The 17,528-nt window shown below is 46.9% G+C and overlaps 1 protein-coding gene across 3 annotated transcripts; it reads left to right on the top strand.

Annotated features, from left to right (window-relative positions):
* Positions 1 to 932: 932 nt before the first annotated feature.
* On the top strand, positions 933 to 9,577 carry KLF6 (KLF transcription factor 6). Of its 3 annotated transcripts, none has more exons than XM_004281678.3 (4): positions 936 to 1,277; positions 4,007 to 4,580; positions 5,964 to 6,087; positions 6,549 to 9,577. In XM_004281678.3, the coding sequence occupies exons 1-4, from the start codon at positions 1,074 to 1,076 to the stop codon at positions 6,598 to 6,600; spliced, it is 954 nt and encodes a 317-aa protein (XP_004281726.1). In that variant the 5' UTR covers positions 936 to 1,073; the 3' UTR covers positions 6,601 to 9,577. The 3 variants fall into 3 exon arrangements, with proteins under 3 accessions (XP_033265069.1, XP_004281726.1, XP_049561582.1); XM_049705625.1 differs by lacking the exon at positions 936 to 1,277 and adding an exon at positions 1,322 to 3,046; XM_033409178.2 differs by lacking the exon at positions 5,964 to 6,087 and having other exon boundaries at positions 933 to 1,277.
* Positions 9,578 to 17,528: the final 7,951 nt, after the last annotated feature.

A 17,528-nucleotide genomic window follows, 5' to 3' on the forward strand; every position in this document is an offset into this window, starting at 1 on the left:
CCTTGTGAGGGAGGCTGAAGGAGGGACCTCAGATTCACATACAACATACCCCAGTGACTCTGGAGTACCTCCGGCCCCTCCCTGTTCCTCACCACACCCGTGGGGCTGCCCAGTCCACCATCCGTCCACCACCACTGGGTCACAGGTGCCACCTGAGAATTGAGGGGGACAGATGGGGATGGAGTGGGACAGGGGGAACAAATGGGAACGGAGCGTGTACGGAGGGGAGAACAGAGTGGGGAGGAGGGGAAACAGAGAGGGACAGAGGGGGAACAGAAGGGGACGGAAAATGGGGAATACAGGGGGACGGAAGGGGGGACATAGTGGGATCGAGGGACGGATGGGACCAGAGAAGGGCAGGCCGGCCCGAGGTCGGAGGGAGGTACAGAGGGGACCCGGCCCGGCTCCCCCAGCCAGGCAGCGGCACACTGAACCGCTGGGCCAGGGGCAGGGGACTGGACCCGCGTGACCGGCCTGAGTGACGAGGGCCGGGGTTTGCGGGGACCAGCCCGGGTGGTGGGGATGGGGACGGGGACCGGGGACCGGGGACGGGACGGGAAGGAACACCCGGCTCCCTCTGCCCGGCAGCAGCGCACTCAGCCGCTCGGCCGCACACCTCCCAGCACCGACTCCTCCGGCGTGAGGCGGCTCGCGCCTTATATACCCTGCTAAAAATAGCCTGCGAAACCGCCTTCCAATCACAGCTGGCCGAAGTTCGAATTCAGCCAATGGCGAGGGTTGTGATGGAGAGGCTCGGTCACGCCAGGCGGGGCCGCTGTAAGCCACTGCCCGCGATTGGCCGAAGCTGACATCATCGTCGCGCGGCCCCCGGGCCGGGCGCGGCGTGATTGGGCGGTGCGCGGGGCGGGCGCGGGCGAGTCACGTGGGGAGATGGGGGGGGCTGGGCGGGGAGGAGGGGAGGCTGGCAGCGGAGCTTTGAATAGGGAAGTTTTGCAGGGGTTACGTTTGCAGTCAGTCCGGTGTTTGCAAATATTGTGTGGGCTCGCGAGCGAGTCTCCGGGCTCCGGTAGGATCCGAACCCGCGGCGCCTAATTGCTGCCCACTGAGTTTGCATGAACTTCCCCGGCGCTGCAGGCACGGCTGCTGCGCTCCCGACTCCAGACCGCACACCTCCCTGTTTTTACAACAGCAGTGACTGTCTTTTCCAACCCGACATGGATGTGCTCCCAATGTGCAGCATCTTCCAGGAACTCCAGATTGTGCACGAGACTGGTTACTTCTCGGCGCTGCCCTCCCTGGAGGAATATTGGCAACAGGTAAATAGGAATTTTCATGGGCCAGGTGCCCGGGTGCGCCGAGGAGGGAGTGCATGCACTCACCGACAGGACGGTGTGTGGTTGGAGGTGCATTTCTTTTTCTTCTTTTTTTAATGGTTCGGGTAAATTTTTAAAAAATTAAAATAATTAGTCTTAAAACGTACTTCTGCTGCCTCCGGTGTGGAAGGCACTTTAAAGGGGCCTTTTACAGCGTGGAGCGGAGTTGTCATTTGAGTGGGGCGCAGCAGTGCTTCGTCGCTTGGAGTGTTTTTGCCGTTTCAGGGGCTTATGAACTGCGTTCTCCGGAGGGCAGACCCAGCTCCGCGGCCTGATCCCGGCCCTAGCCCTTGGCAGAAGTTTGGTGCTTGTACCAGCTCCAGACTCCACAGCTGGATCTGGTCATATGAACTTGCAAGGACTGCCAAGGGTGTTTTTTTTTTTAAGGGATTTTGGTTTTGTTTTGCTTTTTGGTGTTTGTACGTGGAGATTTTTTTTTTTTTAATTAAGGATTTCACCAGCGAAACATCCACCAGCTCCTTTTCTCTACCAGGCCATTTTCAGTTTCTTTACCTTCTTGGGAATCCTTAAGATATGCCTCGATCTGCCTTGTTTTTCTTAACCTGCTTCTTTTGTTGACCAGAAAAAAGAAAAAAAAAAAAACCCAATGTTTGCACAACCAGTGACTTATCAGTCATATGACAATGAGCCCGTCCGAATTGCTTCAAGTCAGAGTTTGGGAAGAAGAGTCTCTGTTTCCGGCATTTTTTAGTGGAACTGCAATTTTTGGCATTGGACATTTAAGAAAAGATTTTTCCCCCTTCTAATGCGTTAGGATTACCTGAAGGGAGAGAGATTCTGACACTTGTCCCATTATCTTTAAAGATAGAAGGAAGGTTTGGGGTTTTCTCTGTGCTGCTAAGCAGTTTGCTTTTTGTCACAAAGTGAATTAGCAGATCAAATATATATTGTGGGTTTCAAAGCCTAGAAGGCTTTTAGGGGAGATGAAATGCAAAGTGTTACAACCTTCACATGCCTGCTTAATTGTTCCCAGCCCTTTCCTGCCTCCCTCTCCCCTCCAGGCTTTTCCTCCTAAAGAAGCTGCTTCCTAGGACGTGATTGAAATTGATCTAAGTAGTTTCCTTGGGCATTTGGGATTTGGGCCACAAGCCAGGCTGAGCTCTTGGTCGCCTTCAGAGGCTTTTAAACTCTCCCTGAGAGCTTCCTTCTGGTCCCCAGTGCTCCTCAGCATAATGCAGATTTTAAATTAGCCAGATTATTAAAGTTTAACAAGATCTCAATAAACGTGCTTTCCTTTTTCTTTGGAACATCCATAGAATATCTTGCTGTCTCTCCGCAGAACACTCTAGTGTGCTTTGTAACCCAGGCGTCTAATTTTAGGGGTAATGAGAAAACAATGATTGTTTTTTCCCCCTCTGCTTGCTAGGTGAGGAGGGGGAGGGGGAAGGGTCTATTCTGATAGCAGGCACACTGCTAAATAACCAAGCGGGAGCCCTTTGGGTGGGCTTTGCTAGTCCTGAAAATGATTTGCTAAAAAGAGCAGAGTTTGCTGTAGAAATCTAAAGCTGTGGAATTGCAGTAGTATAGACAGCCTTATATGGACATGCAGACAGTTGATCCTAGTGAAGATAAGGGCAGACATAATTTAAACCTAAAATGTTTCCTACCGTTTTTATTTTCCAGTGGCTAGAAAGTTTGAGATGGTGGGGAGAGGGCATGCTGGTCTCTCGGCAGTTGTAGCTTCTGGAAAGGTTGGTTGTGGGGCTGGGGGGGCACTCTGGCCATGACACACTGCATGTATATTTGAACCGGGTCCTTTTTTGGCCGCTGGTCAGAATTTCAAAAGGAAGTCTCCTTTGGCATTGTGTGAAAGAAATAGAGTGATGACTCATACAGTTGTACTCTTGGCCAGTAGATAAAGTTCTTGTCCATTGTGGGACTCCCAGCAGGGCTGCGGAGGAATTTCCCCTCCTGCATCCTTTACAATAGCAGATGGCCATTCTGGAATGGTTTCTCCACTCCTGTTGTTGTTTTCCTCTGACCACTGTGGAAGTCATTTAAGTTGTGTGTGCGCATGGCCCTGCACTTGGGAATGGCATTCTCTGAAAGCCTATTAGGTCTGGGCTCCGCAGGAAACGGGGTGGTTTCTCTGCAGCTCCTACCTGACCCTAGACCATCAGCTGGCTGCGTCTGCTCACTGAGTATGGCCTGTGCTGTCAGCGGTTCTCCAGAGGGAGACACATGCCATGTCAGAGCACACTGTGTTGAGAGCAGCAAGCCCTGTCTTTGCCTCTGGAAGGCGGATGCCTGGGTTTCCTTGTTGCACAGGGTTCTCGACTGTCAGATAATGTGGTTAAACCTGTCCGGTGGGGGCAGGTCTGAGGCTGGTATTCTTTGTGTGGCTTACAGAAACTTATTAGAAACATCAACACTGTAACTATAACAAAAACTGGCTCAGTGACCATCAGCCATTTGTGGCCATTGGTCCAACTTGGGGAAGCGGGGAGAGGTTTCACCTCTGGTTTTTCTTCTGAATGTGTACCCATTCCTAGAAACAGCTTTCCTCTCACTCTGCTGAAGACACGGATTCTTGTAGTGACCAGGCCACAGTTTATTTGCCCTTGACTCCTGCATGTTTTTGGAAGTGCGCTTTCGGTTCGTTTTCGGTAGTCGTCACAATCACGTGCCTTCTTGTGGTTCCTTTCGCACAGACCTGCCTGGAGTTGGAACGTTACCTCCAGAGCGAACCCTGCTATGTGTCAGCCTCCGAAATCAAATTCGACAGCCAGGAAGATCTGTGGACCAAAATCATCCTGGCTCGGGAGAAAAAGGAGGACTCGGACCTGAAGATGTCCTCCAGTCCCCCTGAGGATGCGCTCAACAGCCCCGGCTTTGGCTACAACCTGGAGACCAACAGCCTGAACTCGGACGTGAGCAGTGAATCCTCCGACAGCTCCGAGGAGCTCTCGCCCACCACCAAGTTTACCTCTGACCCCATCGGCGAAGTTTTAGTCAATTCGGGGAACCTGAGCTCCTCCGTCACCTCCACGCCCCCTTCCTCCCCAGAACTGAGCAGGGAGCCGTCCCACCTGTGGGGTTGCATGCCGGGTGAGCTGCACCCTCCCGGGAAGGCGCGCAGTGGGACTGCGGGGAAGCCCGGCGACAAGGGCAGCGGAGACGCCTCCCCAGACGGCCGCAGGAGGGTGCATCGGTGCCACTTTAACGGCTGCAGAAAAGTTTACACCAAAAGCTCCCACTTGAAAGCACATCAGCGCACCCACACAGGTCAGTCCCTCCTGCGACCCGGGCGCCGCTGAATTAATTGCACCAGCCCTGGGAGGGGGCCGGGGCTCCGCAGGAGGCTGTCAGAGCAGACACGTCCTCACCTCCTTTCTTCCCTCAAAAGAGTTGGGTCTCTGGGGAGGACAGAGTAGGCGCTGAAAGACTGGACATGTGTGCCCGATGAATGGTTATCGCTTTCAGATTAAACAGACAAGAGGTAAATCACATTCTCTGTCTACACCGAGTACCCCACCCACTCCAGCCACCTGGGTTATCAAGGCCCACTGTGCAGTCTGCAGTGTCCGTGTACAGTGCTACTCGGAGTTGCCTCTGATTTTTGGAAATGAAGCTCGAGGGTTGGGAGAGGGTGGCCGGGCTGTGTGGCGCAGGTGGGTGCCGGACACCGTGTGGGGTCTGAGCTAGACCCATCGACTCTGCGAAGCAGTATCATCAGCAGGTACTTAGTGAGAATTTCTCTGTGTATCATGCTGCCTTTGTTTTCTGATGCCAACTTTCAAAAATAATAATAACTTCTTAATGAAATATCACAGTCTAGAGAATAGTTCCATTTATAGTTACCATGACAGTCTAGGATAACTGGGGAAGCATCACAGAAATTTTGGAGCTGGACGGGGTCTTAGAGATCAAGTCATGCAAACTCTCGTGTTACCAATAATGAGAGGAGATCAGGATCCTGAAACGGCTCAGGGCAGAGCCAGGATCAGGACCTGGGTACCCTGGAACCAGGCTACTGACTGTGGCAATTGTTTTTTATATTCTCAGGTAGCACTTTTAGTGAAATCATATTTGTAATCCGACCAAGGGATAAAGTCGACTGGGTCTTTTGCTTGTCATTTAGAAAGTGTTTTGAAGACCTTGGAATGGGGTTTCCCAGAAACTCATGACCTCAGTTTTGGAGAAATATAGTTTCCCGGAGGAAACTACAAAGCCTCATTCCACAGGGAAGTGAGTAAGGAACAAAATAAGTGCTTGAGAGAAACCGTTTCCATGGAGAAAGAAATAAAACCCAGCCCTGGCCAAGGCCACGGGTCCAGTGGGCTGACACATCACCTCGGAAGTATTTCTCCAGTCTGAGTCATTGTCATTCTTAACACGTTCACTCTGATTACGGTCATGTGGGCCCTGCCAAGCCTGGGTCTCTTCCCCAGCACTTGGAGGCCCAAGGCTAGGTCAGGAAAGAGCCCCTGCCTGTTACCTTGGGAGGGCCGGCTCCCAGCGCTAACTGCGGTTTATTCTGAATTCCTGAGGTCAGTGGCCTCTGGGCCTGCTCCTGAGTGGACTTTCCCGCCCCGTGTTGGGGTAGCAGGGCCCTTCCCTCACTGTTCAGTGAAATCATGGCGTGCCTGTCGTGTGCTCTCTTCCCAGGAGAAAAGCCTTACAGATGCTCATGGGAAGGTTGTGAGTGGCGTTTTGCAAGAAGCGATGAGTTAACGAGACACTTCAGAAAGCACACTGGTGCCAAGCCTTTTAAATGTTCTCACTGTGACAGGTACGTGCATGAACAGCAGGGGCGCGGCAGTGCCATCCCCGGAACGGAGTAGGCATGCAGTCACCCTGCAGCAAGGCAGCCGTCTTCCTGGCCTGCACTGGCATCTCTCTTTTCAGCCCAGGACTTTTTAAAAAGGCTCTAATATGCCACTCGTTCAGGTTAGGAAGCACCGTGTACTGAGTGCACGAGAATAGAATGATTTCGTTCACACTTTCTGCAGATTGGCCCTTTAACAGTTTTCAAATTTGAAGGCTGGGCAGTAAAGTCAGGTGACATTCCCAAGAGCTGATTGGCAACCTCCTTGATGTATACTCCTGCCCCGAATGTGGATGGGGCTGACTCAGCATGATGACTCCCACCCCCAATGGAGAGGGCTAATTTAGCTGGGGGGTGCACGAGCAGGAGGTCTGTAACTGACGGGGCTGGAGACCTAACGTCTGGGACCCCGATTCTCTCTGCAGGTGTTTCTCCAGGTCCGACCACCTGGCCCTGCACATGAAGAGGCACCTCTGAAGGGGCAGAGCATCGACTCCTGCGGGCTAAAAAGGCTTCCAGGCTGAGACGGCCGTGGAAGGAGGGTGCGTGTTCCAGCCAAAGCCATTTTGCACCCTACCCGGTCGCCTCCAGGACCTACTGGGAAGGTCTTTCGAGGGCGAAAAAAGTCATGTCCGAAGCGGCAGAGCACCCAGGGTGTGTGGTGTTTGGGTGGCCCTGGCCTCGCCACTGGTACCTATCCTCTGAGTGGTCCCTAAGCCTTTGCCGTGAGCATGTGCACTGAGAATGTTAGTGGTGGGTGGGCTGTATGTGGAGGGTCTCCTACGGACTGTGTGACGAGACAGAGTCCTTTCCCTTGCGAGGCTGCAAGAGACAGAAAAAAAACATAGTTTGAATGTTTTGTGTGTGAGGCGTGTTCCATGAGATGAGATGACCACCAATCATTTCCCGGGGCGGGGTGGGGGTGGGGGGTGGTGTAGGTAGAGTCTGCGCCTTAGAGGAAAAAAAAGAAAAGAAAAAAAGAAGGGAAAATGTGGAGGGCAGGCGTGGGCGGTCAGGACCCGGGAGTGGCGAGTGGGTGTAGTGAGGGGAGCCCCTTTCCCTCTAGTGTGTGGCGAGAACTTTTGGTGTCTGGTTCAACTGTGTGAAGTGAGTAGCTTCTGCTACTCTCTGAGACAGAGTTCATTTGTTACCCATTGTATAAGCTGTGTATCTACAAATATAATACATTGATAACTTTTCCTTCTAAGACAAAAGTAATGCATGGTCTGGGGAATTATCTGCTTTTCCATTTTTAAATCAGGACTACAGTTTTGATTCCAGTTCACTGAGCAGCTAAGATACGATTGGTTGAATTCGGTGACCCCCTAGCCATCTGGGCTTGGCAATACACAATCCTTCCCCCCTTCAATTTCATAACACTCCCCTTCCAGAGAGGCATTGTGCAGCATAGGACTATTTTGTAAATGGTTCGAATTTGAATTACCTTTTTGGAGAATTTCGTGATGCCCTTGAAAGATGTTGGACACGAGTTGGGTGTCCAGGACACTAGGGCTGGGAATTGCTGGTCTAATGTCTCATTAGACTCAGAACCTAAAATTTTTCTCAGTTGGGTGGATAAAACCACTAAAGCTTAGAAACTGTTTTCTCATGCAGCTAAGTTTCTCTTATTTATGCCTTGAGGACTAATTTCTGGTTTTCTAGCTGTTAATGCACTGTAGATCTTAACAATGGTGCCTTACGCAAGTGGCCCCTTATGTAGGGGTCTCGTACAGGGGTATGGGTGATGCATGCTTTATTAAGGCTCTTTTTTCACCTGGCTTTGTACTGTATCAATATATAATACAGAAAAAAAATCTCTTTAAGGTCCTCCTTCACAAAGTCAAATAGATGAAAACCCCCCAAACAAGTCAGTATTTACTCAGTAGTTTAGACAACTTGACTGTCAGTGTTAAAGTGGAAAACATGTGATAATTGGAAAATCAGACCATTTCTGCCACCGTGAGACTTCCGTATAGACTTTGCACAACAGTTGTACAGATCATACACCGGCTGTGTTTAATATGTAACATTTTCACACGTATTAAAGATACAGAAGTATAAAAAACAATGTATTTGCTTAAAAGGCACAAGTTTCTCGCGTATCTATCTAGCTATCTGTTGGTAACACAGAAAGTATATTACTTTTTTTTAAAAGTGGGCGAAATTCTTGTGTATGTATATTTGTGTGTACAGTATGTGTATGTGTGTATGTGTGTGTATATATATATATATATATACATATATATAGATAATATATACATATTTTTTTAAGGAGAAATTAGAATGTCTAGCTAGAAAATTCCACAGCCTGTGAAGACATATTTCAAAATGGCCACAAAGGAGGTAAACATGAGAACTCTAACTTTTATAAAGGCTTTCCCTTTAATTTAACAATTTGCCACAGGCTCTTGGCATCAAATCTCTTCCAGACTGCCAACTCGCTCATCATAATCGGCAGGTCTGGGATAGGGTACCTTCGCCATTCAAAACTGGCATGAACGGAATACTAGCCCGGTCGTTGGTCTCAGACACACTAAGGTTTTGATTTTGAATGTCAGCTTTATTGAAAATCGAGCCTAAGAGTAAGCTAATCACAGGGATTCCTTTTTAGAGCACTTTTTATGCAGATGAAGCTATTTTTTTCCAGCACATAGATTCTTCCAGTTTTCCAACGAGTAATTTCCCTGAATTGGCACACCGCAGCATGGACAGCTGATCCTCCATCCAGCTGCTGGCTCATGGGTGTGGATCTTTCCTTTATATATATTTATATATATATATATATATATATACACACATATGAGTCTGGCTGGGCTGGTATTTTGTTTGGATCTTCCTGGAGATGAGCAATGGTGAAAGCTCACATAACTGGGTTTTTTTTTGTTTTTTGTTTTTTTTAATGTGGGCTGATGGATACACTTACCTAAAGAACTCATTTCATATTGCTGAGGGGGGAAATGCACTTTTCTTTTGGCAATTCCAAATCCAGGCACTTGATTTACTGGATTTTGGAAAACTCCTTTTTTGGCCCTGCTGTGTGCTTAGCCATAACAATTCCATTCAGCAAGAAGGTAAACAAAAGACAAAAAAACTTGCACTGGCTTGTCTCACTTATGAAACACCATGGAGTGGTTTGATTGGGTGGGGCTGGGTGCCACGTATGTCAATGCCTGTAATTTTCGTAATAAGCAAGTACATAAAGAATTACATTCTGTTCAGGTGATAACTGAGCCTCAATCAAGCAGAAACTTTTTGCTTGACGTTAAAAAAAAAAATTTCTATTAGTGAAATTTCTTTTTTTTTTGAAGCACCCTGTTATCTAAAAAAATCTTTGTAAGATTTTTGTAAAATTTTGTTTTACAAGATTTTATTTGAAATTGTTTTTTGCAAGATTGTTATATTTCTGTATGAATGTATTTTTTATTGGAATAACATAAAAGAATTCTTATCAGCATCTTGAGTCTGGTTGTTTTTTTTTGCGGGGGGGGGGGTGGGGGGGGTGGCCGAGTGTTGAAACAAATTCCTGACAGATTACTCACCCGGCTCTTCCTTGGGAAATCTTCTTTGTGCTACCCAGGGAGCCACTTGTCTCCCCCCCACTCACTGCCCTTCCTGGCAGCAAAGGTGGAAATAGGAGCCTGGGGTTGCTCCCCTGATGGGCACTGAATTCTCTTCCAGAGACTGGCCACCAGGCCTTGGGGCACAGGAGGAAACACTTGCTGTGTTTTATCTTCCTGTCACTCCAGCCAGGAGAATAAATTTCAGAGGCATCCGCAGAATGTGAAACAAACACCTCCCTTTCACTTCCGCATGCTCCTGCAGCCCTGTTCCACAGAGGCGGTCAGAGCCCGGCAGCTGCTTCTGACCTGGCCCGCACACCTGGCTGAGATGTCACCCAAGAGGGTGAAAAGGACACAGTTGGGACAGCAAGCCCTGAAGCCATCCCCCTGGCCTTCAGTCCACTCTTCTTACCTACCCCCTCCCACTCTGGTCAGCCCAGCAAAATAGGGCAGAAGGTAAAAGATTGTTTACATGATCACCAGATTTTTTTTTTTTTCTTGAGGTAAATGGGATGCATTCAAATGCAGAGTTTGTTCCAAAACAAAATAGCTTTTGGTTCTCTAGAAACATTTCCTGTGAGCAGCATTAGATCTTAGTTCTACTGAGCGGCGAGTGGCAAACAAGTTTGAGTTCATATTAAGCTCCTCAGTAGTGACAGTAAAATCAGTGTGTGCTTTCTAGAAGGGGCTATAGGATGATGGACATTTCTGAGGCAATGAGCTTCTTAACCTTGTTCTTAGTTTAAGGAAGTTCTCTGGTTGCTGGAAGGGCTCACTGCCTCTTGTTCCTAGCAGATCTTCATTTTGCTGCGTGGGCAGAGTTTACACGAGCCGCTTTTAATTTGATAATTGGGGAGGGGAAGTTGAAGTGCGTCCCCAGATTAGAAATGTTAAGTAATTTTCTTTCTAGAACTGTGGTAAAAATATCAGCCATTTGAACGGAGTTGTGATGTGGGAGGGTGCAGGAAGCAGATGCAATTTTTGCCAGGACTCATGGGTGTGTTGTGTTCAAAGCACATGTCAGGATGACTAATAGTTGGATTGCCCTGACTGTAGCACTAAATAAAGGCTTGATAATGCATTCTCGGCTACTAGTAAGACATGACCACTTTGTCAAGTGAAGACTATGCCGAACAGCTCGGTTATGTTCAAATAAGGCTGCTAGGAGAACTGCCATGCAAGGAATCAGCTGTAAACCAAGGATAATTATAGAAGGACAAAAACTTTCAGTCTGTTTAACAAAATTTTTGAAACCTAGCTAAACGAAAGGATATGTTCTCAGTCGAGCTCGTCGTGTGCTTTCAGACAATTTGCTGAGCTACGCTGTACCTCAGTTTTCTTATTGCTAAAATATTTTGGGTTAGGTCACGTGTATCGAGTATTTTATAGAGCACTGCAATTCTGTGGTCTGTGAGTATAGGGTGGACTTCAAATTACATGTCCACCCTCCTCGAAATGCTCAGCTCAGATCTAGAAAGCTTTCTCTTGTGCTACAGTAGACAGCATTGTTGAGAAAATTGCTCTGACTTAGGATGGAAAGAGGGACATTCTCAAATTGCCCCTTTAATTATAGTTAAGTTATTCAAGCATTTGGTGCTTCATAGCATACCATTTTTTTAATTAAAAAAAAAAGAGAGGGCTTCCCTGGTGGCGCAGTGGTTGAGAGTCCGCCTGCCGACGCAGGGGACACGGGTTCGTGCCCCGGTCCGGGAAGATCCCACATACCGCAAAGCGGCTGGGCCCGTGAGCCATTGCCGCTGAGCCTGCGCGTCTGGAGGCTGTGCTCTGCAACAGGAGAGGCCACAACAGTGAGAGGCCCGTGTACCGCAAAAAAAAAAAAAAAGAAAAAAAGAAAAAGAAAGACCTCTTTGAAAACTGCCATTGTAGCCATTGCAGATCCAGTCTCAAGTTCTCCCAACTCACCAATCATACTGCACACGTTCCCAGCTGACCTGTGTGCTCAGAGGGTGGTGGAGTCGATGGGAGGTAAACAAACTTTTATATTTTAATTGCTCCGAAGAAAGAACATATCTTTCATATGTAACTCCCTTCTTAGTTTTTAACCTTATGCCACCATGAGCTATATTTTTAACAACCCTCCTTCTCAACCTGAATTATTCCCCTCCCCAAACCGGGTGATGATGAAAATGATGATATCTACTACTTCTTGTGCCTTGACTACGAATCGGGGAGGCAGTATGTTATATATCTGTGTGTGTGTGTGTGTATTTATGTATATTTCCCAGTGTACTCCACACGGCGGGCGTTATCCCCATTTCACAAGTGAGGAATACTGAGCAGCTTTCTCTAGATGGCTCAGCAGGAAGCATCAGGCTAAATATTTGAGGCCACGTCTCTCAAATGCCAAAGACCAAGGCTTTAATCACCAGCCAACACTGCTTTCTGTCTCACACAAGTTCTCACGAGAGCCTTCTGCTCGTTCTGTTGGATTCACCTTGAAATGAAGTTACATTTATGAAATGGAGACAACTTTCTTATAACTCAGAAGCACTAAAGCTATAAACTGTTCTGTAAGCCTAAGCAAACAAAAGTAACCATTTTGAATTGCTTTCAAGATATGAGACAGGTGGCATGTATTTATTTCTAATGTTTAAGAAGCTCAAGAAAGCAACTGGGGATGTGACATCCTGCATTAACTGGCAAGCATCACCTAATGTGCGTAGTTAAGACACAAAGAGAAGAAAATTAGGTCCATGCATCACACAAATGAGGCAATACAACAGAGTGTGTTTAACTAGATTTAGTTTATAACACAGTCTCTCTGTTTCACCCTAAGTAATTTTAATGAGAATTCTCTAAACGTCTGTGAATGGAAAGAGACAAAGACAAGAAGGAATCTGGGTACCACATGTCCTGATAGGAGTCATGCTGGGCCGAGCAGTCACCGCAGAATTTTCAGTAAGAGACAGATTTAGCTAGCATGCCCCTTGTCACTGTGAGTCTCTTCAAACTCGTGTTGCTAAGCCTTGCACTGACTTCCCTTTACATAATTGTGCTAAAAGAGAAAAGAAAAAGGTATCATATGATCTAGAACTGTTCCTTAAATTCAGAGCCCCCAATCCAAAGCTGCCACAAACAAATAATTATTAACTTTTTAAAAGGCTTGGCTACTTAGATAGTGGAAAATGTTCGCCAGGCCAGAGAAATCAGCATTTTCCGAAGCTGTGTACTTGCTTGATTCCCAAGCACATGTACCGGTGACTTGCATGTATTGACTAATCAGAGTTCTGTTCCCCTCGATTTCTTAAGTTTCACATTACCACGTTTCATTGTGGTTGTGCAAGACTTCCTTCCAGATGTGCAAGATAGGTGATGACAAGCACGGGCTTTATCAATTAACTCACTGTAAAAGCAGGCGGCATTGCCTGGGTGTCATTTTTCCGTTTGCGTGGCTGAGGAGATGGGAGAGTGGTGGCACCGTGGGGTAGGTAAAAGGGCAGTAAATGGCGTGTGCCCTGTCTTCCCTTTCAACAGGAATTCGAAAAAATCTTCACTGTCACCCCCGTGTTCACTCACATAATTTGCCATCTTCCTTAAAATAGGTCATTTACTCACAAGCTCAAAAGCTGTGCTGACTCACCAAGAGACATATGTCTGTGTGTGTGTGTATGTGTGTGTGTGTGGGGGGGGGTATGTGTGTTTGTGTTTGAACTGTAAAAATTTAACTCTTCATGGTAAAATTGCCTTTGGGCAACATTCGGACATATAAATCATTTAGTTAAAGTAAATTAAAGAGAACATCAATGTTTGCTACGGACTGAAAATTTTGAACCGTAACGATGCGAGTTTGAATATCTATCTGTCGTCAAGCCCCACCAGAAGATGGGGAGGAGACGGCAGGAGCTGAGACCACCAAGAGTCCAGCACTGGTGAGGTTGCCCCCAGCAGTAGCCCTGCGACCTGAATGAGGCCCAGTAAGACCAAGAACGGGAGCCTTTGCTGAGTGAACAGCAGCACGTGAGGATGCCCCAGGGGACACGCCACCTACCTCCTGGGTTTCTCCAGTCAGTGATGCAGCATTCACACCTTGCATGTATCAGGAGGAGGGAACCAGGAGAACAGGTTCAGTCCCATTTTGGCCAGAAATGTCTGTGGGGCTTGAGAGAGGAAGACTCAGCAGCAGCTTCTTATTCATCCTTAATCAATCGTGACCCACCCACTGTGCTTCCTGCTCTTAGGTAACAAGGACATTGCCTTTTAAGGATGCTTGTATTTGAGTGACCAGCCGGAGTGGCACCTGGAAGTCAGGAAACTGGACAAGAACATGGAAAAGTCGTCCAAGGGCTGGAGCCCTTTCTTTACATCGTGACTTTCCTTGGAAATTTTTAACAGTAGCCCAATCTAGGAGTTTCGTTTTGATTTTAATTTAATTTTTTTAATAGTTGCTTTACAATGTTGTGTTAGTTTCTGCTGTACAGCAAAGTGAATCAGTTATATGTATACATGTATCCACCCTTTTTTAGATTTCCTTCCCATTTAGGACACCACAGATCACTGAGTAGACTTCTCTGTGCTATACAGTAGGTTCTCATCTATTTTATATTAATACATAGTAACGTATATATATTTTTAAGGGAATTCTACAAATTATATTTGCAAAGACTGGGCATTTACCCTATCATGTTCTGAGGAAGCAACAGTGAACCTTCTCACATGTAACTCACAAGCAGAAGAATAGCTAACTCCTGGCTTTGAGATGGTTACTTAAAACACTTTCAGCTTTGTTTTTCTCATCTCCAAAATGTGAATAATGAGAATCTTTTAAGACTGTTGTAAGATTAGAGGTAAGGTATACAGGGATCAATAGTAGGTCATTATCATCATCCTGCGGTAGATATTTATTTCTCAATCAGAAAAATAATTTTTGTCTTCCCATTGAATTTGTTTAAAAATAGAATTTAAAACATAGCATTAGGAAAAGTCAGTCATGTTTAGTTTCCACAACATAATTTTCCAGTAAATTCAGTGAAGGACAAGCTTAGGCTTTATGCTGCATTTTTATGATCAAGAAAGCAGTTTCCTCTCGAAATTCTTGCTGTTCTGCTGCAATCTTACAGGAAGGAAGTTCTGCAGATCTTTGAGGGAAACACTTTCCTGTCGAAAGCTGTGAACGCTCTGACCAGTGGCAGAATCGAATTGACCAACAGGTTCAATGAGTTGAATTCAGTGTTTTTGACAAATGACAAAGCACCCAGAGGTCCCAATTGTTACTGCATTTTCAGGAATGGCTGTAAATCCTGAGATGGGTCCAATTCTTCTGAATCAGGAGGATTGTGCCCAGCTGGCCATTGAACCACTGTCTCCTCATGGCCGTCTGGAATGAGTGCATTATTTAACTAGTTACTTTCTTTCTGATTAAATGGATTCTGTGCCTAGAATACCTCATCCATGAGCAAGCATCAGCTTAGATGCTGGACGCCACTTGAATTTGGCATATGTTCTATCCAGTTAAAATTCCTATGCTTACCTTCAGATATACTTGTTGGTTTATATTCTTTATTTTGTCTTGTTTTTAGTTAACTGGTGTTTGTTTGCTTGATTTTTTTATTTTCACCACCCATTTTCTTTCTTACGTGCATAATTCCCATCAACGTGCACTCCAAGCATCCACTGTCCTTAGTGGAAATAAAATACCATATATTTGCAGAGGTTTTGTGTTGTTTTGGTGTCACTGTTGTTATCTGTATGTAAAATAGTCTCACTGGACATTTTCTTTGACAAATAAGCACTGAGTCGATCAGATGCAAGCCGCCACTCTGGGTGACAAAGCCGACTGCCAGCACGTGGGGACAACCCTTATTTGCTCCTCAGACGCCCTGTGATGAGCAGGGCATTAGCATTTCATTTTGCAGGGAGTCAGCCGAGCCAGAAATAAAGCCAACCCATCTCTTTCCACTCTCGTAATAGGTTTTGTTTAGCTACCTGTTAACGTCTCCAGTTAGATGCTACGGAGGTCACAGGTGCTCCTGTGTAAAGTGTGGGGCGAACCACGTCTGCATCCATCACCTGGTCAGGCCATCACCTTCTGAGCCCACCCATGCCTCAGCTCCACGGGAGCCAGTGATGGAGCATCGGAGGCAAAGCCCATACTTCATTCATTCATTCATTCATTCACTGACTCACTCAACAGCTGGAAAGTGTCAACGAGGTGCCCGGCACCCTGCTACGAGCTCCACCTTCCAGAGCAGAAGACCAAGTCTTGACCCTTCACTTCAAACTATAGCTTATATACTGACCCCGCCACCAACCTCCCAGGCCACACCAGCCGCAGAGGGTCCCCTTCCCTTAGCTCCTGTCCTTTGCTTCCTGTTTGCCTCCTTTGATACTCAGTGGGAGGTGCCTTTGTGTCTCTCATTTGTGATGCTCAGCTAGAGAGCTGTGCCTTTCAAAGCAAAGCTGGCTGTGTGTGTATCAAGCACTTGCTAGTTTTGACGATGACAATGAACCGTGTATATGTTCTGTGTACCCACGGCCCTTCGTCATCGCCCTCACAGCCCCCTGACTTAGGATCCATTAGATCCACTAACAAGTCCCCAGGGCCCCCATCTGGCCACACAGCTGAGCCTCGCTGTCTGGAATCACGCCTCACGCTGCCCTGACTTCTGCACTAGTGCTGGAGCCACCACCAAACAGCCAGGGTGCACCTGAACAGGACACAGACACATTTGTTTCCATTTCTTCTTTGGCTGAACCATAGGGAAAGAATGTCTGGCACATCCTTCCCAAGGGGTAAAGCGTTTCAGAAATAGACGAAAGTGCCCTTCACCCCACGGTCTTCTCTGCTCTCTGGATCCGTCACCTGCCACTGCTCTGGGCTTCTTTATACCTCTCTCTCTCTCCCTCTCTCTTCCCCTCTCTCCTCTCCTGTGTAGGAGTCCCTTTAGGCCAAGACTGTGTGTCCACAATTTTACACGTCTGAGTGCCCAGCCCCTTGTGCAGGTGTTCTAGAAATGCTTCTTCAATGAATGAATGAAAGGATGGCCCTGCCACTTATTCCACCTGTTGCCAACGGCACAGAGACCTTAATTCTGAGGATAATCTCTGAATGAAATCCAACCACCCACTCGATCCACAGTATTAGACTAATAAATCTATCCCTTGGTGGCAAGAAAGGCTGAGCATCCATTGTGTTCCGTCCATCTCTTCTCCCCCTTTCATCTTGGTTGGAAAAGTTATTGAAGAAGAGGAAGTGGTCGAAGATCAGAGGAAAACAATTGGGGAAATCCGTACACCTGTCAGCTCGTCTCTGCACGACAACACCAGCAAGCTCTGTCTCCTTTGGGGAAGCACCTACACAAGTGCTCGTTCTTTCAACATTTTTTCTTTAATTTAATATAAACGCATTGAATGCACCAGAAAGAGCAGCGTGCCTCTGAATGGAGCTACTCAGTGAAATGAAAGCAAAACTGTATTAAAGCCGGTTTCTGGACTTGTCAATACAATTTAAATAATCAAGTGTTATTACTTCTAAACTAAATACAAAGCCTTTTAATTGTGGATATGAGTCTTTGGCACAGGAGGAATGAATGGGTATTCCCAGGTGACTAGTTAAAATGTCTGCAAACCTGAAACCTCCTTTCTCACAACCTGTTTCCGCATCCTGACATTGGATGTTGGTTTTGCTGTTTTCAGTCGGAGTGGCCGTCTTTTCCTTCAGGGTCAAATGGGTGATTAAGCTGTCACTGCTCATCATGTGTTCATTGTAATCAAGCATTACAACTGCACGTGGTCTTTTTCCAGTTAAAAATAACATGATTCGGTGAGTGTTTGAGATGAAAAAACTTAGTTTGAATCCCTCCCACACGCATCTGTGTAACCAGGGCG

The sequence above is a fragment of the Orcinus orca genome, chromosome 2 (genome assembly GCF_937001465.1).
Source record: "Orcinus orca chromosome 2, mOrcOrc1.1, whole genome shotgun sequence".
Classification (NCBI taxonomy): Eukaryota; Metazoa; Chordata; class Mammalia; order Artiodactyla; family Delphinidae; genus Orcinus; species Orcinus orca.

What these genes read in the sequence shown, in the direction of transcription:
- KLF6 (XM_004281678.3), top strand. Translation starts at nt 1,074, where the DNA reads ATGAACTTCCCCGGCGCTGCAGGCACGGCTGCTGCGCTCCCGACTCCA. An exon ending in ACATCAGCGCACCCACACAG is followed by an intron (nt 4,581 to 5,963) that starts GTCAGTCCCTCC and finishes CTCTCTTCCCAG; the next exon opens with GAGAAAAGCCTTACAGATGC. An exon ending in AAATGTTCTCACTGTGACAG is followed by an intron (nt 6,088 to 6,548) that starts GTACGTGCATGA and finishes TTCTCTCTGCAG; the next exon opens with GTGTTTCTCCAGGTCCGACC.